This window comes from Oncorhynchus mykiss, chromosome Y (assembly GCF_013265735.2).
Source record: "Oncorhynchus mykiss isolate Arlee chromosome Y, USDA_OmykA_1.1, whole genome shotgun sequence".
Taxonomy (NCBI): Eukaryota; Metazoa; Chordata; class Actinopteri; order Salmoniformes; family Salmonidae; genus Oncorhynchus; species Oncorhynchus mykiss.
Window position 1 is genome coordinate 38,204,901 of NC_048593.1, and position 26,888 is coordinate 38,231,788.

The window sequence follows — 26,888 nt, forward strand, 5'->3', positions numbered from 1 at the left end:
ATTGACACCAACTGTGGTACATCAGCTGTAGATACTGTTCCAGTGGGGGTCACTGTGAAAGGTAAAACAATGATCACAGGTCAACTCACTGTGAAAGGTAAAACAATGATCACAGGTCCCCTCACTGTGAAAGGTAAAACAATGATCACAGGTCCCCTCACTGTGAAAGGTAAACAATGGTCACAGGTCACCTCACTGTGAAAGGTAAAACAATGATCACAGGTCACCTCACTGTGAAAGGTAAAACAATAATCACAGGTCACCTCAGAGTGTGAGTATCTCTTCTCTGTAGCTAGATGCGGTCAGGACAGAGGTATAGTAAGTGTCAATACAGACAGGCTCACCTTGCCCGTCTCCAGCAAAGAGAAGAACTTGTCCACTTCCTTGTCGAAGGCTGTTACTCCGATCTCCCCCTGTCAATCACAGAGACACTGTCAGCACAGCGTCAATCAACAGTTTACTGAGAAACTGTCACACACGTGCATGAACACACAAAACTGTCAGCAGAGTGTCACTCAAGCAGAAACTTTAACTACTACACAGTAGATAGTTGTCTGACATACAGAGACATTGAAGGTGACAGACACACACACACACACACACACACACACACACACACACACACACACAGGAGAGTCATACTCACGCTCTCGTCCACGATCTCGAAGGAGAATAATTTTCCCTCTCGTCTTAAGTTGCGCCAAGGAAGGATGTTGTTCTTTTTGGTGACCCTGGCCCTGATGGTCCATCTGGGGAGGGAGAGAGAGAGTTAGAGAGAGAGAATCTACTCTTATTGGTGACCTCAGTAAAAGGCACATGACAGCCCGCTTGGATTTTGCCAAAAGGCACCTAAAAACTCTCAGACCATGAGAAACAAGATTCTCTGGTCTGATGAAACCAAGAATGAACTCTTTGGCGTGAATGCCAAGCATGAAGTCTGGATGAAACCTGGCACCATCCCCACGGTGAAGCATGGTGGTGGCAGCATCATGCGTTGGGGATGTTTTTCAGCGGCAGGGACTGGGAGACTAGTCAGGATCAAGGCAAAGATGAACAGAGCAAAGTACAGAGAGATCCTTGATGAAAACCTGCTCCATAGTGCTCAGGACCTTAGACTGGGGCGAAGGTTCCCCTTCCAACAGGACAGCAACCCTAAGCACACAGCCAAGGCAACACAAGAGTGGCTTCGGTACAAGTCTCTGAATGTCCTTGAGTGGCCCAGCCAGAGCCTGATCGAACATCTCTGGGGAGAACCTGATCGAACATCTCTGGGGAGACCTGAAAATAGCTGTGCAGCGACGCTCCCCATCCAACCTGACAGAGCTTGAGAGGATCAGCAGAGAAGAAACTCCCCAATTAAAGGTGTGCCAAGCTTGTAGCATTTTACCCAAGAAGACTCAAGGCTGCAATTGCTGCCAAAGGCGCTTCAACAAAGTACTCAGTAAAGGGTCTTAATCCTTATTTAAATATGATATTTCTGGGGGGTTTGGCGATGGGGGGGTTTGCAAAAATTTCTCATAACCTGTTTTTGATTTGCCATTATGGGGTATTGTCTGTATATTGGTGATTGATGATTTTAGAACAAGGCTGTAACCTAACAAAATGTTGGTATTCGTTGAAACATGTTGTTTGTTAACATAGTAAATAACTGGTATGGTAAATACCAGTTGAGAGAGTACAATAAGATAAAATGTTACAGAATTCCTTTTATTCACTAGCATTCCAGCTAAGATAAGCTCAGCCCTCTGTCCCACTCTACAGCCAATATAAACAACAAGGAGAAGAAGAACACTGAAAACTAGCATTGTTTACATTTCCAGTTCCACCATAATCTCCATGTAACCTACTTTACTTTCTGTTAACTTTGTTTACACAGCAACTACAAAATTCAGTAGGTTGTGCGTCCCCAAGTGGCAGCCTACTCCCTATATAGTGCACTACATTTGACCAAGGCACATAGGGCTAAAAAGGACTAGGACAGTTTTCTAACACCTGAATGATGCATTTTGAAATCCACTCAGTTTTACATTAAAGGAGCAATCAGAAGTTCCCACATCCATTTTTGGACATATACATGTATGATATGTAGCCATTGATTCTTGAAGAATATAATTTATAAATGCCTCATGACCTAAGTTCAACTGTCGTACCCCAACAGAATCCAAAATATTAACTTGTTTTACTCCAATGTTTGTAGACAAAGACAATATAAACCAGCATTATATACAGCGGTTTCAGAAAGTATTCACACCCACTACCTTCTTCCACATGTTGTTGTGTTACAGCCTGAATTTAAATTGGATAGAATTGAGATGTCTTGTCACTGGCCAAAACACAATACCTCATAATGTCAATGTGGAATTATGTTTTTTGACATTTTTACGAATTAATAGAAAATGAAAAGCTGAAATGTCTTGATTCAATAAGTATTCAACCCCTTTTGTTATGGCAAGTCTGAATAAGTTCAGAAGTAAACATGTGCTTAACAAGTCAAATAATAAGTTTCATGGACTCACTCTTTGTGCAATAATAGTGTTTAAACATCCTTTTTGAATGACTACCTCATCTCTGTAACCCACACATACAGATACTTGTAAGGTCCCCCCGTCGAGCAGTGACATTCAAACACAGATTGAACCACAAAGACCAGGGAGGTTTTCCAATGCCTCGCAAATAAGGGCACACTTCAATAGATGGGTAAAAAGAAAAAAGCAGATATTGAATATCCCTTTGAGCATGGTGAAGTTATTCATTACACTTTGGATGGTGTATCAAACACCCAGTCACTAGATACAGGCATCCTTCCTAACTCAGTTGCCGGAGAGGAAGGAAACCATTCAAGGATTTCACCATGAGGCCAATGGTGACTTTAAAACAGTTACAGAGTTTAATGGCTGTGATAGGATAAAACTGAGGATGGATCAACAACATTGTAGTTACTCCACAATACTAACCTAATTGACAGAGTGAAAAGAAGGAAGCCTTTACAGAATATAAATATTCCAAAACATTGCATACTGTTTGCAACAAGGCATTAAAGTAATACTGTAAAAAATGTGGCAAAGCTTTCAACTTTTTGTTCTGAAAGCAAAGTGTTATGTTTGGGGCAAATCCAATAGAACACATTACTGAGTACCACTTTGCATATTTTCAACATACTGTATTGGTTGCTGCATCATGATATGGGTATGCATGTAATCGTTATGGACTGAGGAGTTTTTCAGGATAAAAAAAATAAACAGAATGGAAGCAAAATCCTTGAGGAAAACCTGGTTCAGTCTGCTTTCCACCAGACACTGGGAGAGGATTTCACCTTCCAGTAGGACAATAACTTAAAACACAAGGCCAAATCTACACTGGAGTTTCTTACCAAAAAGACAAGTGAATTTTGTGGGTGTGTTACAGTTTTGACTTAAAACTGCTTGAAGATCTATGGAATGATCTGAAAATGGCTGTCTAGCAATGATCAACAATCAATTTGACAGAGCTTGAAGAGTTTTGAAAATAATAAACGGCAAATATTGTACAATCCAGGTGTGGAAAGCCCTTAGAGACTTACCCTGAAAGACTCACAGCTGTAATCATTGACGTAGGTGACTCTAACATGTATTAACTCAGGGGGGTGACGTGATTACTTATGTAAATTAGATATTGCTGTAATTAATGTTCAATACATTTGCTACATTTCTAAAAACATGTTTTCACTTTGTTATTATGGGGTATTGTGTGTAGGGTAAAATATATATTTAATCAATTTTGAATCCAGGCTGTAACAACAAAATGTGGAATAAGTCAAGGGGTATGAATACTTTCTGAAGGCACTGTAGCCTCAACACATGGTTAAATGTATATTGTTGATATCATGGATGGTCAATCCTTGCATCCATAGCTGTGTCTATTAATTTAAGAGTGATTACATTTCTGCAGCCCGATCTGCAGCGTTTTTGCTGACAACCAAATCCCAGATTGTGGCTTTGAAACAGCAGCAGGATAGTTTGTGTTTGTGCAGCGGTCTGCTGTTTCCCTGCTGCTGTTTATAATGGAGCTGTTGGGGAATATTCACACCATAACTCTGGCAGCCCAATCACAAGAACAGCTGTGTGTGTGTGGTGTACTGTGTGTGTGTATATGTGTGTGTGTTTATCCTCTATTTCCAATAGTGTACAGAAACCCCAGAACTAATTACCAAACCCTTTATATACGGAGAACAGAGGGTCTATAATCCCCACTCTGCTCTCTTCACCACCAGTAACAGACAGTTACATACTTTAATGAAATGAGAAAGAAGGGAATAGTATCAAATTAAAAGAAAAAGAGAGGAGAGAGAGAGAGAGAGAGAGAAGAGTGAGAGAGAGGTAGAGAGAGACAGAGACAGAGAGACGGGGACAGTGAGAGAGAGAGAGAGACAGACAGACAGATACAGAGAGAGAGAGAGAGAGAGAGAGCGAGGGCGAGAGAGAGGCAGAGAGAGACAGAGAGACAGAGAGACAGAGAGATGGGGACAGTGAGAGAGAGAGAGAGACAGACAGACAGATACAGAGAGAGAGATCCAGAGAGAGAGAGAGCGAGACCGAGAGCGACAGAGACAGAGAGACAGAGAGACAGAGAGACAGAGAGACAGAGAGACAGAGAGACAGACAGAGACAGAGAGAGACAGAGACAGAGAGACAGAGAGAGAGACAGAGACAGACAGAGAGACAGACAGAGACAGAGAGAGACAGACAGAGACCGACATAGACAGAGAGAGAGACAGACAGAGACAGACAGAGACAGAGAGAGACAGAGACAGAGACAGAGACAGAGAGAGAGAGACAGAGAGAGAGAGACAGAGACAGAGAGACAGAGACAGAGAGACGTAGAGACAGAGAGAGAGAGAGAAAGAGGAAGGGATCATAGTCTAAACCCCTCCAGTATGAATAACAGAATCAGAATCTCAGTGGTGTCCTATAAAAACTCAGCTCTACCTGCCTGGTACTAACACCATAGAGCCCAGAGCACCTGGTGCATTTCATTTCTATGTAAATGGAATAACACACACACAAACTCGCACACACACACAGTAGGAAAACTGTTGTTCACTGAGAGATCAAGTTAAACCATCATATTCAGCACTTTTCAAGTTTTTGGAAAGTGCTAAACAACAGCAATTCCTGGATCAGTGTTGTTAGTCACATCAAATCAAATCACATTTTATTGGTCACATACACAGATGTTATTGTGAGCGTAGCGAAATGCTTATGCTTCTTGATCCGTCATTGCAGCAGTATCTAACAGGTAATATCTAACGATTATACTACAAAACCTAATATCTAACAAATTCCATAACATCTGTTAACCATGTCTATATGACCAATAAAATATACTTGGTAAGTGTAGTTTGAAAAGACATCCGTGACATCAGTCTTTTGGGTGATTGATACACTCACTCACAGTCTTGAGATAGATTAGGCTGACACAAACACACAAACTGTCTTACTTAGTCTGGTAGGGGCTGAGGCAGGCGATGGGGACTACTATCAGAGTCTTCTTCCCGGAGTCTCCTCTGCCTGCTGGGTCTCTGGTAGAAGAGGAGGCTGCTGGGACATGGAGTCCAAAAGACAAAACATACAGGGCAGTTAGGACACAGAGTTTCTAAACCCAGAGGTTCAAGCGAAAAGAAGGCTTCTACTTCCGAGAATGCTTTGCGAAGTCGACTGGACAGATCAGACCGGGGCTCGGGAAGTTCATGGGAGAAGTGACAAATTGATCCTTATTTGTTCATTTTCTTGATTTCTAAAAGGCACAACCTTTTCAACTTCATTTTCATTATCATAGCACAATACCCATGTCTACATATGTGAATACGGCGAATGTATTAGAACAAAATATAACGTTTAAAAGTTCTACCCGATGACATCATCAAAAGAAAAAAGAAAAACACAATGAGATTCGCAATGACGTGGGGAGCAAGAAAAGTCCCTCCCTCTGGCAAGAAACTCAGGTTTTTAGAAAATCTCTTTTTCTGAATTTTATTCCAGCCTGTGATGTCACAGATAAGCATTTTTTTAAGGACCTTTCTTCGTATAACCTTTGAATTAATAGGGATGCAACAATTCACCAATACATCGTTCTGTGGGTTGAAATGTTTAATATTACAAGTGCATCGGTCCGGTTCGTGGGAGCCCAAACCATCCAAATCAAGCATCGGTCAGAAAACCGCTGGTTCACTAATGTTGTTAACACACAGTTTTATTCCCAAAAATATCTAATCTGTTGTGACTGAATTGATGAGTCCTCTACTTCAGTTCTGTAGCCTATCAAACTTGTATGCATGTAACTGCGTACAACTGTGTGCATAGTGCGGGAGACACAGCTGCTCAAGCCAACGAGAGGTAGGCCTATCCCTGTTCGTCTCATTTTCATACATCTGGCACCTTCAGCATTTCTATTTGTGTGTGTTTGTGTGTGTGTGTGTGTGTGTGTGTGTGTGTGTGTGTGTGTTTGTTTGTTTGTTGGAGTATCATTGTAGTATGTGAGTGGGTAGAGTTCAGTGAGTTTGCATAGAGCCAGAGCAAGAGAGTCGGTGCAAAACATTGTCTAAAAATGTTTTCACACTGGTTGCACATTTAACATGCTGATAAAAATGAGGTAAAACTGATTTAAGTTTGCCTGCATTAAAGTTCCCGGCCACTAGGAGCGCCGCCTCTGGATGAGCATTTTCCTGTTTGCTTTTGGCCTAATACAGCTCATTGAGTGCGGTCTTAGTTCCAGCATCAGTTTGTGGTGGTAAATAGACAGCTACAAAGGAGGTATGATGCTACAGGCTTGCTAATAGTCCGGGTAGCCATTTCATTAACAGTTCAGAAGTCATATGGCTTGGGGGTATTTGCTGTTCAGGAGCATTTCATGACTACAGATGTAAGTGCCAAGGGGCAATAGTCATTTAGACAGGTTACCTTGGCGTTCTCAACACAGGGACTATGGTGGACTGCTTGAAACGTGTAGATACAGTTGATGTCGGAAGTTTACATAAACCTTAGCGAAATACATTTAAACTGAGTTTTTCACAATTCCTGACATTTAATCCAAGTAAAAATTCCCTGTCTTAGGTCAGATAGGAATATCACTTTATTTTAAGAAATGTCAGAATAATAGTAGAGAGAATTATTTATTTCAGCTTTCATCACATTCCCAGTGGGTCAGACGTGTACATACACTCAATTAGTATTTGGTAGCATTGCCTTTAAATTGTTTAACTTGGTTAAAATGTTTCGGGTAGCCTTCCACAAGCTTCCCACAATATGTTTGGTTGAATTTTGGCCCATTCCTCCTGACAGAGCTGGTGTAACTGAGTCAGGTTTGTAGGCCTCCTTGCTCGCACATGTGTTTTCAGTTCTGCCCACAAATGTTTAATAGCATTGAGATCAGAACTTGTGATGGCCACTCCAATACCTTGACTTTGTTGTCCTTAAGCCATTTTGCCACAACTTTGAAAGTGTGCTTGGGGTCAATGTCCATTTGGAAGACCCATTTGTGACCAAGCTTTAACTTCCTGTTTGATGTCTTGAGATGTTGCTTCAATATATCCATATCAGTTTCCTTCTCATGATGCTATCTATTTTGTGAAGTGCACCTGTCCCTCCTGCAGCAAAGCACAACCACAACATGATGCTGCCACCCCCGTGCTTCACAGTTGGGATGGTGTTCTTCGGCTTACAAGCCTCCCCTTTTTCCTCCAAACAAAACAATGGTCATTATGGCCAAACAGTTCTATTTTTGTTTCATCAGACCGGAGGACATTTCTCCAAAAAGTACCATTTTTGCCCCCATGTGCAGTTGCAAACTGTAGTCAGGCTATTTTATGAGTGGCCTTTCTGTCAGAGTTCTGTCAGAGTGGTAATTGGGTCCTACTTGCCCGGGTGCTCAGTTTGGGTTGGATGGACAGCTCTAGGCAAATTCTAGGTAGTTCCATATTTTTTCAATTTCCCAATAATCGAGACCACTTGATGTCTTGGAAACTTTCAACACTAGAAACAGTTATTCAGATCACATTGATAGGATAGTCTTGAACGAATCTCGTTCAGTTTATTCTTCATTGATTGCACATTAGCCAATAGAACATAGAGGTTTATCCACACGCCGGTGTAGTCTCGTCAGGTATCCCGCACGCCGGCCTTTATTACAGCGCTCTCTCTTAAAACGTGTAAAGGGTTAACACGGGTCAGTGTGTAAAGGGTTAACACGGGCCAGTGTGTAAAGGGTTAACACGGGCCAGTGTGTAAAGGGTTAACCTGGGCCAGTGTGTAAAGGGTTAACACAGGCCAGTGTGTAAAGGATTAACACGGGCCAGTGTGTAAAGGGTTAACACGGGCCAGTGTGTAAAGGGTTAACCTGGGCCAGTGTGTAAAGGGTTAACACGGGCCAGTGTGTAAAGGGTTAACCTGGGCCAGTGTGTAAAGCCCTAATACAGGCCAGTATGTACAGGGTTAACACGGGTCAGTGTGTAAAGGGTTAACACAGGCCAGTGTGTAAAGGGTTAACACGGGCCAGTGTGTAAAGGGTTAACCTGGGCCAGTGTGTAAAGGGTTAACCTGGGCCAGTGTGTAAAGGGTTAACACGGGCCGGTGTGTAAAGGGTCATAACAGGCCAGTGTGTAAAGGGTTAACACGGGCCAGTGTGTAAAGGGTTAACACGGGCCAGTGTGTAAAGGGTTAACACGGGCCAGTGTGTAAAGGGTTAACACGGGCCAGTGTGTAAAGGGTTAACACGGGTCAGTGTGTAAAGGGTTAACATGGGCCAGTGTGTAAAGGGTTAACCTGGGCCAGTGTGTAAAGGGTTAACCTGGGCCAGTGTTAACACGGGTCAGTGTGTAAAGGGTTAACACGGGCCAGTGTGTAAAGGGTTAACCTGGGCCAGTGTGTAAAGGGTTAACCTGGGCCAGTGTGTGAAGGGTTAACACGGGCCAGTGTGTAAAGGGTTAACACGGGCCAGTGGGTAAAGGGTTAACACGGGCCAGTGTGTAAAGGGTTAACCTGGGCCAGTGTGTAAAGGGTTAACACGGGCCAGTGTGTAAAGGGTTAACCTGGGCCAGTGTGTAAAGGGTTAACACGGGCCGGTGTGTAAAGGGTTAACACGGGTCAGTGTGCAAAGGGTTAACACGGGCCAGTGTATAAAGGGTTAACCTGGGCCAGTGTGTAAAGGGTTAACCTGGGCCAGTGTTAACACGGGCCAGTGTGTAAAGGGTTAACACGGGCCAGTGTGTAAAGGGTTAACACGGGCCAGTGTGTAAAGGGTTAACCTGGGCCAGTGTGTAAAGGGTTAACACGGGTCAGTGTGTAAAGGGTTAACCTGGGCCAGAGTGTAAAGGGTTAACACAGGCCAGTGTGTAAAGGGTTAACCTGGGCCAGTGTGTAAAGAGTTAACCTTGGCCAGTGTGTAAAGGGGTAATACAGGCCAGTGTGTACAGGGTTAACACGTGCCAGTGTATACAGGGTTAACCTGGGCCAGTGTGTAAAGGGTTAAAACGGGCCAGTGTGTAAAGGGTTAACACGGGACAGTGTGTAAAGGGTTAACACGGGCCAGTGTGTATAGGGTTAACACGGGCCAGTGTGTAAAGGGTTAACCTGGGCCAGTGTGTAAAGGGTTAACACGGGCCAGTGTGTAAAGGCTTAACACGGGCCGGTGTGTAAAGGGTTAACCTGGGCCAGTGTGTAAAGGGTTAACATGGGCCAGTGTGTAAAGGGGTAATACAGGCCAGTGTGTACAGGGTTAACACGGGCCAGTGTGTACAGGGTTAACACGGGTCAGTGTGTAAAGGGTTAACACAGGCCAGTGTGTAAAGGGTTAACACGGGCCAGTGTGTAAAGGGTTAACCTGGGCCAGTGTGTAAAGGGTTAACCTGGGCCAGTGTGTAAAGGGTTAACACGGGCCGGTGTGTAAAGGGTTATAACAGGCCAGTGTGTAAAGGGTTAACACTGGCCAATATGCAAAGGGTTAACACGGGCCAGTGTGTAAAGGGTTAACACGGGCCAGTGTGTAAAGGGTTAACACGGGTCAGTGTGTAAAGGGTTAACACGGGCCAGTGTGTAAAGGGTTAACCTGGGCCAGTGTGTAAAGGGTTAACCTGGGCCAGTGTTAACACGGGTCAGTGTGTAAAGGGTTAACACGGGCCAGTGTGTAAAGGGTTAACCTGGGCCAGTGTGTAAAGGGTTAACCTGGGCCAGTGTGTGAAGGGTTAACACGGGCCAGTGTGTAAAGGGTTAACACGGGCCAGTGTGTAAAGGGTTAACACGGGCCAGTGTGTAAAGGGTTAACCTGGGCCAGTGTGTAAAGGGTTAACACGGGCCAGTGTGTAAAGGGTTAACCTGGGCCAGTGTGTAAAGGGTTAACACGGGCCGGTGTGTAAAGGGTTAACACGGGTCAGTGTGCAAAGGGTTAACACGGGCCAGTGTGTAAAGGGTTAACCTGGGCCAGTGTGTAAAGGGTTAACCTGGGCCAGTGTTAACACGGGCCAGTGTGTAAAGGGTTAACACGGGCCAGTGTGTAAAGGGTTAACCTGGGCCAGTGTGTAAAGGGTTAACACGGGCCGGTGTGTAAAGGGTTAACACGGGTCAGTGTGTAAAGGGTTAACACGGGTGAGTGTGTAAAGCGTTAACCTGGGCCAGTGTGTAAAGGGTTAACACGGTTCAGTGTGTAAAGGGTTAACATGGGCCAGTGTGTAAAGGGTTAACACAGGTCAGTGTGTAAAGGGTTAACACGGGTCAGTGTGTAAAGGGTTAACCTGGGCCAGTGTGTAAAGGGTTAACACGGGCCGGTGTGTAAAGGGTTAACACGGGTCAGTGTGTAAAGGGTTAACACGGGCCAGTGTGTAAAGGGTTAACCTGGGCCAGTGTGTAAAGGGTTAACACGGTTCAGTGTGTAAAGGGTTAACACGGGCCAGTGTGTAAAGGGTTAACACGGGTCAGTGTGTAAAGGGTTAACACGGGCCAGTGTGTAAAGGGTTAACACGGGTCAGTGTGTAAAGGGTTAACACGGGCCAGTGTGTAAAGGGTTAACCTGGGCCAGTGTGTAAAGGGTTAACACGGGCCAGTGTGTAAAGGGTTAACCTGAGCCAGTGTGTAAATGGGTAATACAGGCCAGTGTGTACAGGGTTAACACGGGCCAGTGTGTACAGGGTTAACACGGGTCAGTGTGTAAAGGGTTAACACGGTTCAGTGTGTAAAGGGTTAACACGGGCCAGTGTGTAAAGGGTTAACACGGGGCGGTGTGTAAAGGGTTAACACGGGTCAGTGTGTAAAGGGGTAATACAGGCCAGTGTGTAAAGGGTTAACACGGGCCAGTTTGTAAAGGGTTAACCTGGGCCAGTGTGTAAAGGGTTAACCTGGGCCAGTGTGTAAAAGGTTAACATGGGCCAGTGTGTAAAGGGTTAACCTGGGTCAGTGTGTAAAGGTTTAACACGGGCCAGTGTGTAAAGGGTTAACCTGGGCCAGTGCGTAAAGGGTTAACATGGGTCAGTGTGTAAAGGGTTAACCTGGGCCAGTGTGTAAAGGGTTAACCTGGGCCAGTGTGTAAAGGGTTAACCTGGGCCAGTGTTAACACGGGCCAGTGTGTAAAGGGTTAACACGGGCCAGTGTGTAAAGGGTTAACCTGGGCCAGTGTGTAAAGGGTTAACACGGGCCGGTGTGTAAAGGGTTAACACGGGTCAGTGTGTAAAGGGTTAACACGGGTGAGTGTGTAAAGCGTTAACCTGGGCCAGTGTGTAAAGGGTTAACACGGTTCAGTGTGTAAAGGGTTAACATGGGCCAGTGTGTAAAGGGTTAACACAGGTCAGTGTGTAAAGGGTTAACACGGGTCAGTGTGTAAAGGGTTAACCTGGGCCAGTGTGTAAAGGGTTAACACGGGCCGGTGTGTAAAGGGTTAACACGGGTCAGTGTGTAAAGGGTTAACACGGGCCAGTGTGTAAAGGGTTAACCTGGGCCAGTGTGTAAAGGGTTAACACGGTTCAGTGTGTAAAGGGTTAACACGGGCCAGTGTGTAAAGGGTTAACACGGGTCAGTGTGTAAAGGGTTAACACGGGCCAGTGTGTAAAGGGTTAACACGGGTCAGTGTGTAAAGGGTTAACACGGGCCAGTGTGTAAAGGGTTAACCTGGGCCAGTGTGTAAAGGGTTAACACGGGCCAGTGTGTAAAGGGTTAACCTGAGCCAGTGTGTAAATGGGTAATACAGGCCAGTGTGTACAGGGTTAACACGGGCCAGTGTGTACAGGGTTAACACGGGTCAGTGTGTAAAGGGTTAACACGGTTCAGTGTGTAAAGGGTTAACACGGGCCAGTGTGTAAAGGGTTAACACGGGGCGGTGTGTAAAGGGTTAACACGGGTCAGTGTGTAAAGGGGTAATACAGGCCAGTGTGTAAAGGGTTAACACGGGCCAGTGTGTAAAGGGTTAACCTGGGCCAGTGTGTAAAGGGTTAACCTGGGCCAGTGTGTAAAAGGTTAACATGGGCCAGTGTGTAAAGGGTTAACCTGGGTCAGTGTGTAAAGGTTTAACACGGGCCAGTGTGTAAAGGGTTAACCTGGGCCAGTGCGTAAAGGGTTAACATGGGTCAGTGTGTAAAGGGTTAACCTGGGCCAGTGTGTAAAGGGTTAACCTGGGCCAGTGTGTAAAAGGTTAACACGGGCCAGTGTGTAAAGGGTTAACACAGGTCAGTGTGTAAAAGGTTAACACGGGTCAGTGTGTAAAAGGTTAACACAGGTCAGTGTGTAAAGGGGTAATATAGGCCAGTGTGTAAAAGGTTAACACGGGCCAGTGTGTAAAAGGTTAACACGGGCCAGTTTGTAAAGGGTTAACCTGGGCCAGTGTGTAAAAGGTTAACACGGGTCAGTGTGTAAAGGGTTAACACGGGCCAGTGTGTAAAGGGTTAACCTGAGCCAGTGTGTAAAGGGGTAATACAGGCCAGTGTGTACAGGGTTAACCTGGGCCAGTGTGTAAAGGGTTAACACGGGCCAGTGTGTAAAGGGTTAACCTGGGCCTTTGTGTAAAGGGTTAACATGGGCCAGTGTGTAAAGGGTTAACCTGGGCCAGTGTGTAAAGGGTTAACACGGGTCAGTGTGTAAAGGGTTAACACAGGTCAGTGTGTAAAGGGTTAACACTGGCCAGTGTGTAAAGGGTTAACACGGGCCAGTGTGTAAAGGGTTAACCTGGGCCAGTGTGTAAAGGGTTAACACGGGTCAGTTGTGTAAAGGGTTAACCTGGGCCAGTGTGTAAAGGGTTAACACGGGTCAGTGTGTAAAGGGTTAACACAGGTCAGTGTGTAAAGGGTTAACCTGGGCCAGTGTGTAAAGGGTTAACACGGGCCAGTGTGTAAAGGGTTAACACAGGTCAGTGTGTAAAGGGTTAACACAGGTCAGTGTGTAAAGGGTTAACCTGGGCCAGTGTGTAAAGGGTTAACACGGGTCAGTGTGTAAAGGGTTAACCTGGGCCAGTGTGTAAAGGGTTAATACGGGTCAGTGTGTAAAGGGTTAACACAGGTCAGTGTGTAAAGGGTTAACCTGGGCCAGTGTGTAAAGGGTTAACACGGGCCAGTGTGTAAAGGGTTAACACAGGTCAGTGTGTAAAGGGTTAACACAGGTCAGTGTGTAAAGGGTTAACACAGGTCAGTGTGTAAAGGGTTAACCTGGGCCAGTGTGTAAAGGGTTAACACGAGCCAGTGTGTAAAGGGTTAACACAGGTCAGTGTGTAAAGGGTTAACACGGGCCAGTGTGTAAAGGGTTAACACGGGTCAGTGTGTAAAGGGTTAACCTGGGCCAGTGTGTAAAGTTAGATCCCAAATGGTACTCTATCCCCAACATATAGTACACAATCCTATGAGCCCTTGTCAAAAGTTGTGCACTTCACATGGGTCATAGAGTGCCATTATTATTTTACCTTTATTTAACCAGGCAAGTCAGTTAAGAACAAATACTTATTTCCAATGACGGTCTAGGAACAGTGGGTTAACTGCCTGTTCAGGGGCAGAACAACAGATTTGTACCTTGTCAGCTCGGGGGTTTGAACTTGCAACCTTTCGGTTATTAGTCCAATGCTCTAACCACTAGGCTACCCTGTATTGTACACGTCCTGATCCTGTATAGTTTAGTATGGAGGAAGAACTGTACAGAGAGAAGGGGGTAATTGACAGGGATAAAACATATTCAATAGTTTGTTCACCGAATTTAAGCTCCTGTTGTGGATCACAGCAAACAGTGTATCCTACTCTGTGTGTGTGTGTATGTGTGTGTGTGTGTGTGTGTGTGTGTGTGTGTGTCCTGGGGGAAATCACAGATAGAGCTGCTTTTTACAGCAGACGGCTGACGACGGGGTAGTTAACATTAATATTCATACACACGGGATCCGGATAGAGAGAGAGATCAGTATGGGACGATCATATCAAGAAAATAATCAGAATATCAAGACAATAATTTCAGCGGTATTTCAAAATACCCCGGGATAAGGCATATACGGTATATCACCCGCACACACGCGCGCACGCACGCACGCACGCACGCACGCACACACACACACACAGTAATGCTTGCGAGCTTAACACTCACGAAGGAGAAACATACACCCATACTAGTACTAGTCAAGGATGGCTCCCCCTGCTGGACTATAGTGTACATAGGGTACACTTTATAGTAACATGGACATTACGATTTTACGATTTTCTACCGACTGGTGTGAGGAATATTATGTAGCCTCCCTTCAGCCATGCTAAAAGGAATAGACTGGTGTGAGGAATATGGTAGAACCTCCCTTCAGCCATGCTAAAAGGAATGGACTGGTGTGAGGAATATGGTAGAACCTCCCTTCAGCCATGCTAAAAGGAATAGACTGGTGTGAGGAATATGGTAGAACCTACCTTCAGCCATGCTAAAAGGAATAGACTGGTGTGAGGAATATGGTAGAACCTCCCTTCAGCCATGCTAAAAGGAATAGACTGGTGTGAGGAATATGGTAGAACCTCCCTTCAGCCATGCTAAAAGGAATGGACTGGTGTGATGAATATGGTAGAACCTCCCTTCAGCCATGCTAAAAGGAATAGACTGGTGTGATGAATATGGTAGAACCTCCCTTCAGCCATGGTAAAAGGAATAGACTGGTGTGAGGAATATGGTAGAACCTCCCTTCAGCCATGGTAAAAGGAATAGACTGGTGTGAGGAATATGGTAGAACCTCCCTTCAGCCATGGTAAAAGGAATAGACTGGTGTGAGGAATATGGTAGAACCTCCCTTCAGCCATGCTAAAAGGAATGGACTGGTGTGAGGAATATGGTAGAACCTCCCTTCAGCCATGCTAAAAGGAATGGACTGGTGTGAGGAATATGGTAGAACCTCCCTTCAGCCATGGTAAAAGGAATAGACTGGTGTGATGAATATGGTAGAACCTCCCTTCAGCCATGGTAAAAGGAATAGACTGGTGTGATGAATATGGTAGAACCTCCCTTCAGCCATGGTAAAAGGTCACATTGTGATGGAACTCACCGCTGGGCTGGGTGTGAGGGGAGGCAGTAGAAGCAGGCAGCAGAAAATACATTCCAGTACATTGTGATGGAACTCACCTCTGGGCTGGTTGTGAGGGGAGGCAGTAGAAGTAGAAGCAGCAGCGTGACTCTCAGCAGAGACCTGGTTCTGAAGAGTCCTTCTCTGGCCTGGAGAGGACACGACAGAGAACACAGGTAACAGGTTTTTTTTTTTACCTTTATTTAACCAGGCAAGTCAGTTAAGAACAAATTCTTATTTTCAATGACGGCCTAGGAACAGTGGGTTAACTGCCTGTTCAGTGGCAGAACGACATATTTGTACCTTGTCAGCTCGGGGGTTTGAACTTGCAACCTTCCGGTTACTAGTCCAACGCTCTAACCACTAGGCTACCCTGCCGCCCCAGGTTAAGACCAGATAGGGACTAGTTTAGAAGAGTGTGGACAGACCAAGCCGAAGTTGCAAAGGTAAAATGTGTCTCAACGCTGGTCCTACAAAGACAAGACAGACAGGTACTTTGTCTACACAGAGAGGTAAGGTTAAATGCCTTTTCTCAACAACTGCGTTGGGATCTTTTCGTCTGAATTCCCCAAAAAATACAGATTCCCATATTGACGCACTAAACCGTTCAAACCAAATCCAATGTGTTTTCCCCAGTCATTCTCACTGGCAATATGTTGTTCTAAGTGGCTAGAGAGGACGCAGTAAAAGAGTAGGCTATTCATCCTACAGGGCTTTCATGAAAGGAGCTTGGGTACGTTTCATTTAGGTGCACCCCATTTAATAAGACAGGAAATGCAAAACTGGTACCTGTTCTTATTCGTACATGCCGACCATCATGATGCTCGCTGCCTACAGTTCTGTCTATCTGACTACAGAGGTGCAGTCCAGACAGAGTAGGTCTATTTCAGGAACATTTCTGAATGGACATAGACAATTAGGAAACTCATACACACACCCGTCTAATAGGACCCATCAATCAAAGCCACTTGCTGCTAATCTCACCCATAAACATAGGCAAATCACATTTCTCCTGTATCAAAAAAAATATTCAAAACCTGGCCTTAGCTTCAAATCCTTTCTGTAGGATATCAAAAACTAGCCTACATTGTATGATAATGCTAAATAAATGTAGCCTACACATATCATGTAAAATGTAGAGGAAAGTTTTAAAAAGGAGGCGCACTGTAGAGACAGTTGTTATATAGGCTATATGAAGATTAAATCAAAAATAGAATGACAAGCATGAAACCTGTCCACAGCCTAATGATCAGCCTGTCCACAGCCTAATGATCAGCCTGTCCATAGCCTAATGATCAGCCTGTCCACAGCCTAATGATCAACCTGTCCACAGCCTAATGATCAACCTGTCCACAGCCTAATGATCAGCCTGTCCACAGCCTAATGATTAGCCTGTCCATAGCCTAATGATCAGCCTGTCCATAGCCTAATGATCAATCTGTCCATAGTCTAATGATCAGCCTGTCCACAGCCTAATGATCAGCCTGTCCACAGCCTAATGATCAGCCTGTCCACAGTCTAATGATCAGCCTGTCCACAGCCTAATGATCAGCCTATCCGTAGCCTAATGATCAGCCTGTCCGTAGTCTAATGATCAGCCTGTCCATAGTCTAATGATCAGCCTGTCCATAGTCTAATGATCAGCCTGTCCATAGTCTAATGATCAGCCTGTCCATAGTCTAATGATCAGCCTGTCCATAGTCTAATGATCAGCCTGTCCATAGCCTAATGATCAGCCTGTCCATAATCTAATGATCAACCTGTCCATAGTCTAATGATCAGCCTGTCCACAGCCTAATGATCAGCCTGTCCACAGTCTAATGATCAGCCTGTCCACAGCCTAATGATTAGCCTGTCCATAGCCTAATGATCAGCCTGTCCATAGCCTAATGATCAATCTGTCCATAGTCTAATGATCAGCCTGTCCATAGCCTAATGATCAGCCTGTCCATAGTCTAATGATAAGCCTGTCCACAGTCTAATGATCAGCCTGTCCATAGTCTAATGATCAGCCTGTCCACAGTCTAATGATCAGCCTGTCCACAGCCTAATGATCAGCCTGTCCATAGCCTAATGATCAGCCTGTCCATAGCCTAATGATCAGCCTGTCCATAGTCTAATGATCAGCCTGTCCATAGCCTAATGATCAGCCTGTCCATAGTCTAATGATCAGCCTGTCCATAGTCTAATGATCAGCCTGTCCACAGCCTAATGATCAGCCTGTCCATAGTCTAATGATCAGCCTGTCCATAGTCTAATGATCAGCCTGTCCATAGCCTAATGATCAGCCTGTCCATAGTCTAATGATCAGCCTGTCCATAGTCTAATGATCAACCTGTCCATAGCCTAATGATCAGCCTGTCCATAATCTAATGATCAACCTGTCCATAGTCTAATGATCAGCCTGTCCACAGCCTAATGATCAGCCTGTCCACAGTCTAATGATCAGCCTGTCCACAGCCTAATGATCAGCCTGTCCATAACCTGATGATCAACCTGTCCATAGTCTAATGATCAACCTGTCCATAGTCTAATGATCAGCCTGTCCATAGCCTAATGATCAGCCTGTCCATAGTCTAATGATCAGCCTGTCCATAGTCTAATGATCAGCCTGCGCATAGTCTAATGATCAGCCTGTGCATAGCCTATTGATCAGCCTGTCCATAGTCTAATGATCAGCCTGTCCATAGTCTAATGATCAGCCTGTCCACAGCCTAATGATCAGCCTGTCCATAGTCTAATGATCAGCATGTCCACAGCCTAATGATCAGCCTGTCCATAGCCTAATGATTAGCCTGTCCACAGTCTAATCATCAGCCAGTCCACAGTCTAATCATCATTCTGTCCACAGTCTAATCATCAGCCTGTCCACAGTCTAATGATTTGCCTGTTCATAGTCTAATGATCAGCTAGTCCACAGTCTAATGATCAGCCAGTCCATAGTCTAATGATCAGCCAGTCCATAGTCTAATGATCAGCCAGTCCATAGTCTAATGATCAGCCAGTCCATAGTCTAATGATCAGCCAGTCCACAGTCTAATGATCAGCCAGTCCACAGTCTAAGGATCAGCTTGTCCACAGTCTAATGATCAGCTTGTCCACAGCCTAATGATCAGCCTGTCCATAGCCTAATGATCAGCCTGTCCATAACCTGATGATCAACCTGTCCGTAGTCTAATGATCAACCTGTCCATAGCCTAATGATCAACCTGTCCATAGCCTAATGATCAACCTGTCCATAGCCTAATGATCAACCTGTCCATAGCCTAATGATCAGCCTGTCCATAACCTGATGATCAACCTGTCCATAGTCTAATGATCAACCTGTCCATAGTCTAATGATCAACCTGTCCATAGCCTAATGATCAACCTGTCCATAGCCTAATGATCAACATGTCCATAGCCTAATAATCAGCTGTTTATCAATTTTAATGAAGCAATGGTTAATTATGTTGACAGTACATTTGAATCAAATCAAATCAAAGTGTATTTGTTACAGGTGTAGACCTGTGTGTAGATAGTGAAATGCTTACCGTAACCACTAGTGCAAAAAAGGTATGAGGTGAACAATAGGTAAGTAAAGAAATAAAAACAACAGAAAAAAGACAGTGAAACAGTGAAAAATACAGTAGCGAGGCTACATACAGTAGAGAAGCTACATACAGTAGAGAGGCTACATACAGTAGAGAGGCTATATACAGTAGCGAGGCTATATACAGTAGAGAGGCTACATACAGTAGAGAGGCTATATACAGTAGCGAGGCTATATACAGTAGCGGGGCTATATATAGTAGCGAGGCTATATACAGTAGAGAGGCTACATACAGTAGAGAGGTTATATACAGTAGAGAGGCTACATACAGTAGAGAGGCTACATACAGTAGAGAGGCTACATACAGTAGAGAGGCTACATACAGTAGAGAGACTATATACAGTAGTGAGGCTATATACAGTAGAAAGGCTACATACAGTAGAGAGACTACATACAGTAGAGAGACTATATACAGTAGCGAGGCTATATACAGTAGAGAGGCTACATACAGTAGCGAGGCTATATACAGTAGAGAGGCTACATACAGTAGAGAGGCTACATACAGTAGAGAGACTATATACAGTAGCGAGGCTATATACAGTAGCGAGGCTATATACAGTACGGAGGCCATATATACAGTAGAGTGGCTATATACAGTAGAGAGGCTAAATACAGTAGAGAGACTATATACAGTAGAGAGACTATATACAGTAGAGAGGCTATATACAGTAGAGAGGCTATATACAGTAGAGAGGCTATATACAGTGGAGAGGCTACATACAGTAGAGAGGCTACATACAGTAGAGAGGCTATATACAGTAGAGAGACTATATACAGTAGAGAGGCTACATACAGTAGAGAGGCTATATACAGTAGAGAGGCTATATACAGTAGAGGCGCTATATACAGTAGAGGCGCTATATACAGTAGAGAGGCTATATACAGTAGAGAGGCTATAAACAGACACTGGTTAGTCAGGCTGATTGAGGTAGTATGTACATGTAGATATGATTAAAGTGACTATGATTATATGATGAACAGAGAGTAGCAGCAGCGTAAAGGAGGGGGTGGCACACAATGCAAATAGTCCAAGTAGCCATTTGATTACCTGTTCAGGAGTCTTATGGCTTGGGAGTAAAAACTGTTGAGAAGCCTTTTTGTCCTAGACTTGGCACTCCGGAACCACTTGCCATGCGATAGTAGCGAGAACAGTCTATGAATGGGGTGGCTGAGGTCTTTGACAAATTTTACGGAATTCCTCTGACACCGCCTGGAGTAGAGGTCCTGGATGGCAGGCAGCTTAGCCCCAGTGATGTACTGGGCCGTACACACGACCCTCTGTAGGGTCTTGCGGTCAGAGGCCGAGCAATTGCCGTACCAGGCAGTGGTGTTGCAGCTGTAGAACCTTTTGAGGATCTCAGGACCAATGCCAAATCTTTTTAGTTTCCTGAGGGGGAATAGGATTTGTCGTGCCCTCTTCACGACTGTCTTGGTGTATTTGGACCGTTCTAGTTTGTTGGTGATGTGGACACCAAGGATTTTGAAGCTCTCAACCTGCTCCACTACAGCCCGTTAATGAGAATGGGGGCGTGCTCTATCCTCCTTTTTCTGTAGTCCACAATCATCTCCTTAGTCTTGGTTACGTTGAGGGATAGGTTGTTATTCTGGCACCACCCGGCCAGGTCTCTGACCTCCTCGCTATAGACTGTCTCGTCAATGTCGGTGATCAGGTTGTGTTGTGTCATCTGCAAACTTAATGATGGTGTTGGAGATGTGCCTGGCCATGCAGTCGTGGGTGAACAAGGAGTAAAGGAGGGGCTGAGCATGCACCCCTGGGGGGCTCCAGTGTTGAAGATCAGCGTGGCGGATGTGTTGCTTCCTAGAATTAGAGTGCTTTGTCTAAATCTGTGCAACCACTTATTGATAAGGGTCAACTCTGGTGTATATTTTGAGGTCTCTGTCATTTAGGGTTGCCTATAGCATAGATGGTCACATAGATTCACTTTAGCAGGCCTGTAATATATAGCCTAATACGGTGCCTACGAAAAGTATTTCATACCCCTTCCCATTTTCCACATTTTATTACGTTATATCCTTATTCTAAAATGGATTAAATAAAAAAATGTCCTCATCAATCTACACACAATGCCCCAAAATGACAAATGGTATGGTAGTGGGCACACAGAACTTAGAATTTGGGCACTTAGAATTTGTCAAAATGTACCAAAGGACTCTCAGAACATGAGAAACAAGATTCTCTGGTCTGATGAAACCAAGATTGAACTCCAAGTGTCATGTCTGGAGGAAATCTGGCACCATACCTACAGTGAAATATGGAGGGGCATCATCATGCTGTGGGAATGTTTTTCAGCGGCAGGGACTGGGAGACTATTCAGAATCGAGGGAAAGATGAACAGAGCAAAGAACAGAGAGATCCTTGGTGAAAACCTGCTCCAGAGCACTCAGGACCTCAGACTGGGGCGAAGGTTCACCTTCCAACAGGACAACGACCCCAAGCACAAAGCCAAGACAATGCAGAAGTGGCTTCGGGACAAGTCTCTGAATGTCCTTGAGTGGCCCAGCCAGAGCCCGGACTTGAACCCCATCAAACATCTCTAGAGAGAAACACACTGAATACTGTGCAGCAACACTACTCTTCCAACTTGACAGATCTTGAGAGGGTCTGCAGAGAAGAATGGGAGAACCTCCCCAAATACAGGTGTGCCAAGCTTTTAGCGTCATACCCAAGAAGACTCGAGGCTGTAATTGCTGCCAAAGGTGCTTCAATAAAGTACTGAGTAAAGAGTCTGAATACTTACAGTATGTAAATGTGATCTAATTAACATATTTTGCTTTGTCATTGTGTGTAGATTGATGAGGTTAAACGAGTAGCCTATACAATGAATGTCAATATACACTGAGTAAACCAAACATTAAGAACACCTTCCTAATGTTGAGTTGCACCCCCCCCCCCCCCCCCCCCCCCTTCAGGGAATGGATAATACAAGGTGTTGAAAGCGTTCCACAGGGATGCTGGCCCATGTTGACTCCAATGCTTCCCACAGTTGTGTCAAGTTGGCTGGATGTCCTATGGGTGGTGGACCATTCTTGATACACACGGGAAACCGTTGATCATGAAAAACCCAGCAGCATTGCAGTTCTTGACACAAACTGTTGCACCTGGCACATACTATCATACCCCATTTAAAAGCAACAAAATATTTTGTCTTGCCCATTCAACCTCTGAAGGGCACACATACACAATCCATGTCTCAATTGTCTCAAGGCTTACAAAATATTTTTTAACCTGGATTCACATAGTCAGTCTATGTCATGGAAAGAGCAGGTGTTCTTCATGTTTTGTATAGTCAGTGTAGTTTGAAACTTATTTCAAACCATTTTTAATAGGCCTAGGCCAATTCGTGGAGAGAAGCATCGATCGATCCTCTTGCTTGCGAAGTGGCTATAAAATAGGCTACATTGTTTGCAATGAACTGGCGGGAAATGTGAATGGCGAGAGCGATGTGTAGCTGTTGTGTGATGTGATCACATTGCCTAAATTGCTACATTGCTGTACTGATGCATTGCAATTAATTCATACAAAAAACCAACACACCTGTCAGTGGAAATGCCACATTTGTTATTTATAAAATAACAAACATGTCCTGCAAACATTACTTAAAGCCTTGCAGGTATAACGCGCTATGAAGCAGTTATACTGTAATGCATTAGATTAATAACAGTAGCAGTTGGTGTTGCCTTACCTTCTACATAGGGAGTAGGTGTTCCAATCTTCCCTCCCACCTCCTCTGCTGACTTCACCACCTCCATCTCCAATACTGTCACCATACACCTGCAACACACACACACACACACACACACACACACACACACACACACATTAAAAACACAGACAGATCAGAAAGACAAGAGGAAAGAAGGAATGAGAAACAGAAACAGAGGAAGAGTGGGAGAAGAGAGAGTGAGACAGAGAGAGAGAGAGAGAGAGAGAGAGAGAGAGAGAGAGAGAGAGAGAGAGAGAGAGAGAGAGAAAAAGAGAGAATGAAAGAGAGAGAGAGAAATACTTTTGTCTTTCTTTACTTAAACAATCTAATTTCATTTCAAACTCACCCCCCCCTTAAAAATATATATATATATATATATATATATATATCCTGTACTGCATACATTTACCATACTCACCTTTCTATCTACCACATGATACAAACCAACATCACAATACCCACTCCTACAACTGTATATCCAAAACATCTTCCCCAGCTATACAGACAGCCCCCCCAACACACCAGATCTCCTCAAATATCTCTACACATTTTATCCTTTTATATAACTCAAACTCAACCCTCAGGCGCGCAGAGACCATCCCACGTTTGGCTTTCTCCTTAATCGGCTTTCTCCTTAATCGAATACCTGTATCCCATTATGAACATCCCAACAGTAAAAACCACCGATAACCTCTCAGACAGACATTCCAACAGAGACATTAAAGGCATTAACCTTGTGTACATAGCAAACACATGAATCACAGTTTCTTTCATTTTGCAGAAAAGACACCCCTGCCCGATTCCCGGTTCAACCTGTGCCAACCAGCTGTTAGTGGCCAGGGCTCCATGAAGAGCCCTCCTCTGGAAGTCCCCTGAAATCTTTGGTACTGGGGGTTTGTAGAGCCTCTATCTAAAACCCACCATACTCTCCACCCCACATACCCCCTGCCACTGATGTGCCTTCACTCCTGTTAGGCTCCTAATGTTCCTACCCTTAATGCAGAGGTTGTAGAGGGCTTTACCTCCCACTCCTTCAAACTCCCCCAGGCTCGGAGTGTTAAAATCTAACAAGCCCTCCAGACCCCCTTGCCAGTCTCCAGTCTCTGCCGTCACCTGCAGTGGCGGAAACATTGGTGGCACCTCTCCCTTTGGCCGCTCAAACATCCCCCTTACCGTCTCAGACAGTGCCTCCTGGACCTCCTCCAGGAATCTCTCCAGCAGGCTAAGAGACGTTATTCCTGTTTGTTGTGGCAAGACTGCCAGGGTTTTCCACCCCTCCTCTCCCAGCAGTCTCAGGTCACCCAGCCTTAGTAAACCCCCTGCCATCAGTTGCCTCTGCAGGGTGGCTGACTGAACCGATCTCAAAGGGATGGCTGGGTTGTGGAAAATAGGCTCCTCCCACACCCACAGCCCAGGCTCCACACCCCCTTCTTGTATGGGCCTTAGCAGCTGCCAGGCCCTCAGCACTGCAGAGTAAAGATCTGAGAGACCTGCTGTACTCAGCCTCTCCAGCTTCATGAGGAACAGCTGCCGGTCCAACCCTAATCCGCCAGCTCTCCTCAGCAGCGCGCATGCTGGCTCCCTCCAGCCAACATCAGCATGGTATAGCAGTCTCTGCACCGCCTTTAGCCTGAAAGCAGCCATCCTGCTCTCCAGTTCCACCAGGCCCTGTCCTCCTTCATGAACGGTCATGTACAACACTGCTGCCTTCAGCCAGTGATGGCCCGATCAGAAGAAGTCCACTGCGTTGCAGGTCTGTGAGCAGACCGGCGGGGGGCGATGAGGACAGACAGTTTATGCCACAGGGAAGATGCTACCAGGTTGTTAATTATCAGCACCCTCCCTCTATATGACACCTGGGACAGGAGCCACCTCCACCTGGCCTGTCTTGACACCACAGCCTGTGACAGCCCCACCCAGTTCTTCCTTACCCAGTTCTCTGAGCCCAGGTACACCCCCAACACTTTAAGCCCTTCACAACCCCACTGCAAACCCCCTGGACGCAGAGTAGGAGCCCTATCCCCCCATGCCCCACAAAACAGAGCTTTGCTCTTGCCCCAGTTTACCTTAGCTGATGAAGCTCCCTCGTACACCTTCAGACTGGTCTCTAGTGCCTGCATATCCTGATCATCCCTGACCATCACAGAAACATCATCTGCATATGCTGACACTGCTATGCCTGTCACCACATCTATTCCTGTCCAGCACACTCCCTGCAGTCTCCTGCGTAGCAGTCCTAAAAAAGGCTCAATGGCTAATGTGTATAACTGCCCAGATAGAGGGCATCCTTGTCTAATGCCCCGTCTCACCCAGACTGGCCTACTGAGCCCCCCTCCAACCTTGACCATACATGACACGCCAGCATACAACAGCTTCACACATGTCAAAAAACTCTTCCCAATCCCAAACACAGACATCACATTAAACAGATACTCATGGTCCACTCTATCAAAAGCCTTCTCATGATCTAAAGAGACTAGTCCAAAGTTCACATTAGATCCTCTTGACAAGTCCAACATGTCCCTGATTAAGAACAAGTTGACCGTGATTGAGCGTCCCGGTACACAATATGTTTGGTTCTTATGTATTATCGAGTCCAAATGCGACTTCAGTCTGTTAGAGAAGACTTTGGCAAATATCTTGTAGTCCGCACAGAGTAATGCCACAGGCCTCCAGTTCTGTTCTTATGTCCCCTTTTTTGGGCAGGAGAGTCAGAGCCGCCCGATGGCAGCTCATCGGCAACTCTCCTACCCCGACGCATTCACGCAACACGCAAAAGAAGTCCTGTCCAATTATTCCCCATAAATGTTTTATAAAACTCCACTGGTAGTCCATCGACCCCCGGGGGTACATGACCGGGGGGTACATGACCGGGGGACATCTGGGTTACGGCCTCTGCCAGTTCATGGGACAAAAGAGGAATGTCCATTTCATCCCTCTGTGCCAGAGAGAGCTTAGGGAGTCCTGCGAACAAGACTTGAGCACACATAGGATCACACACTTCTGCCCTATACAATTCAGTATAAAACTCCACAGTTCGCTCCCGCATCTCACCCACCACAGAGGTCACCGGCCCATCAGACAGCCGTAGACAATGCATACCCTTGGCTTCACCGCTCTGTCTTTCCAAACCAAAGAAGAAGGAGCTGGGAGCATCCATCTCCTTGAGCATGGAGAACCTAGCTCTCACAAGTGCTCCCTTTGCTTTTGCTTTTACAGGTGCACAATGGTAGCGCCCAGCAGCCTATTGCTCCGATTCCTAGACATGTAAAACCGATCAAGTCAGGCTGCACTCACCCTAGCCCTAAAAACCTTCACCCGTGTATACTGTCTTGTGTTTGGATGTTTAGTTCTCCAAACATCCACTAGGTTTAACTGATTAATGATGTCCTTTAACACTCCCACTGACACTGAATGAGGCTCTTCCCCATTTCTGTCTTTTGTAAAATCCATTGTACAGTTCCAGTCCCCTCTGACCACCAGTGTCTCCTCAGGCTCTTCCTGTGAGAGTTCCTGTCTAAGACTCCCAAATAGAACCCCTCTTTCTCTCCCTGTGTTAGACGCATAAACATTTATAAAGACAAAACCCATGTTGTTAATTTCTGCTTTAACAACAAGCAACCTACCTTTACACACATCCTTGGAGGAGCAACGTTTTACAGACAGCCCAGGTGCAAAAAGGACTGCCACGCCTGCACTAAGATTTGTCCCATGGATCAACACACTTGCCCCTTTCCACCAGAGCCCCCAATCGACTTCATTCAACACATCACTGTGTCTCCTGCAGAAACAACACCTGTACTTTTTTTTGTTTTACATATTCACCCAACACACTCCTCTTTCCCGCGTCTCTGGCGCCATTTATATTGAGCGAGCCTACCCGAAGAGTCTCCATAAGAAGTGGGAGAAAAGCCAGCAGAGAAAGAGACCAATAGCAAAGCTCAAAAAGCCAGGAAAAAAAGCCTCAAGATTAACTTTTTTCCCCTTAGTCTCGTTCAGGAACCTTGTCAGTTCTCTCAATGTGTACTTAGACCCCTCTGCTTGACTGGCTGTCA

The 26,888-nt window shown here is 45.3% G+C and overlaps 1 protein-coding gene across 1 annotated transcript in view; it reads right to left on the bottom strand.

The window, feature by feature from the left end:
- LOC110509458 (replication protein A 70 kDa DNA-binding subunit) overlaps positions 1 to 26,888 on the bottom strand; it is a 77,621-nt gene that overhangs the window by 44,722 nt on the left and 6,011 nt on the right. Inside the window, exons 4-8 of the mRNA XM_036967940.1 lie at positions 22,813 to 22,901; positions 15,576 to 15,665; positions 5,477 to 5,576; positions 647 to 749; positions 345 to 413 (exon numbers count right to left, since the gene is read on the bottom strand). Of these exons, the coding sequence (XP_036823835.1) occupies positions 345 to 413; positions 647 to 749; positions 5,477 to 5,576; positions 15,576 to 15,665; positions 22,813 to 22,901 (451 nt within the window). The remainder of the gene's footprint in view (positions 1 to 344; positions 414 to 646; positions 750 to 5,476; positions 5,577 to 15,575; positions 15,666 to 22,812; positions 22,902 to 26,888) is intronic.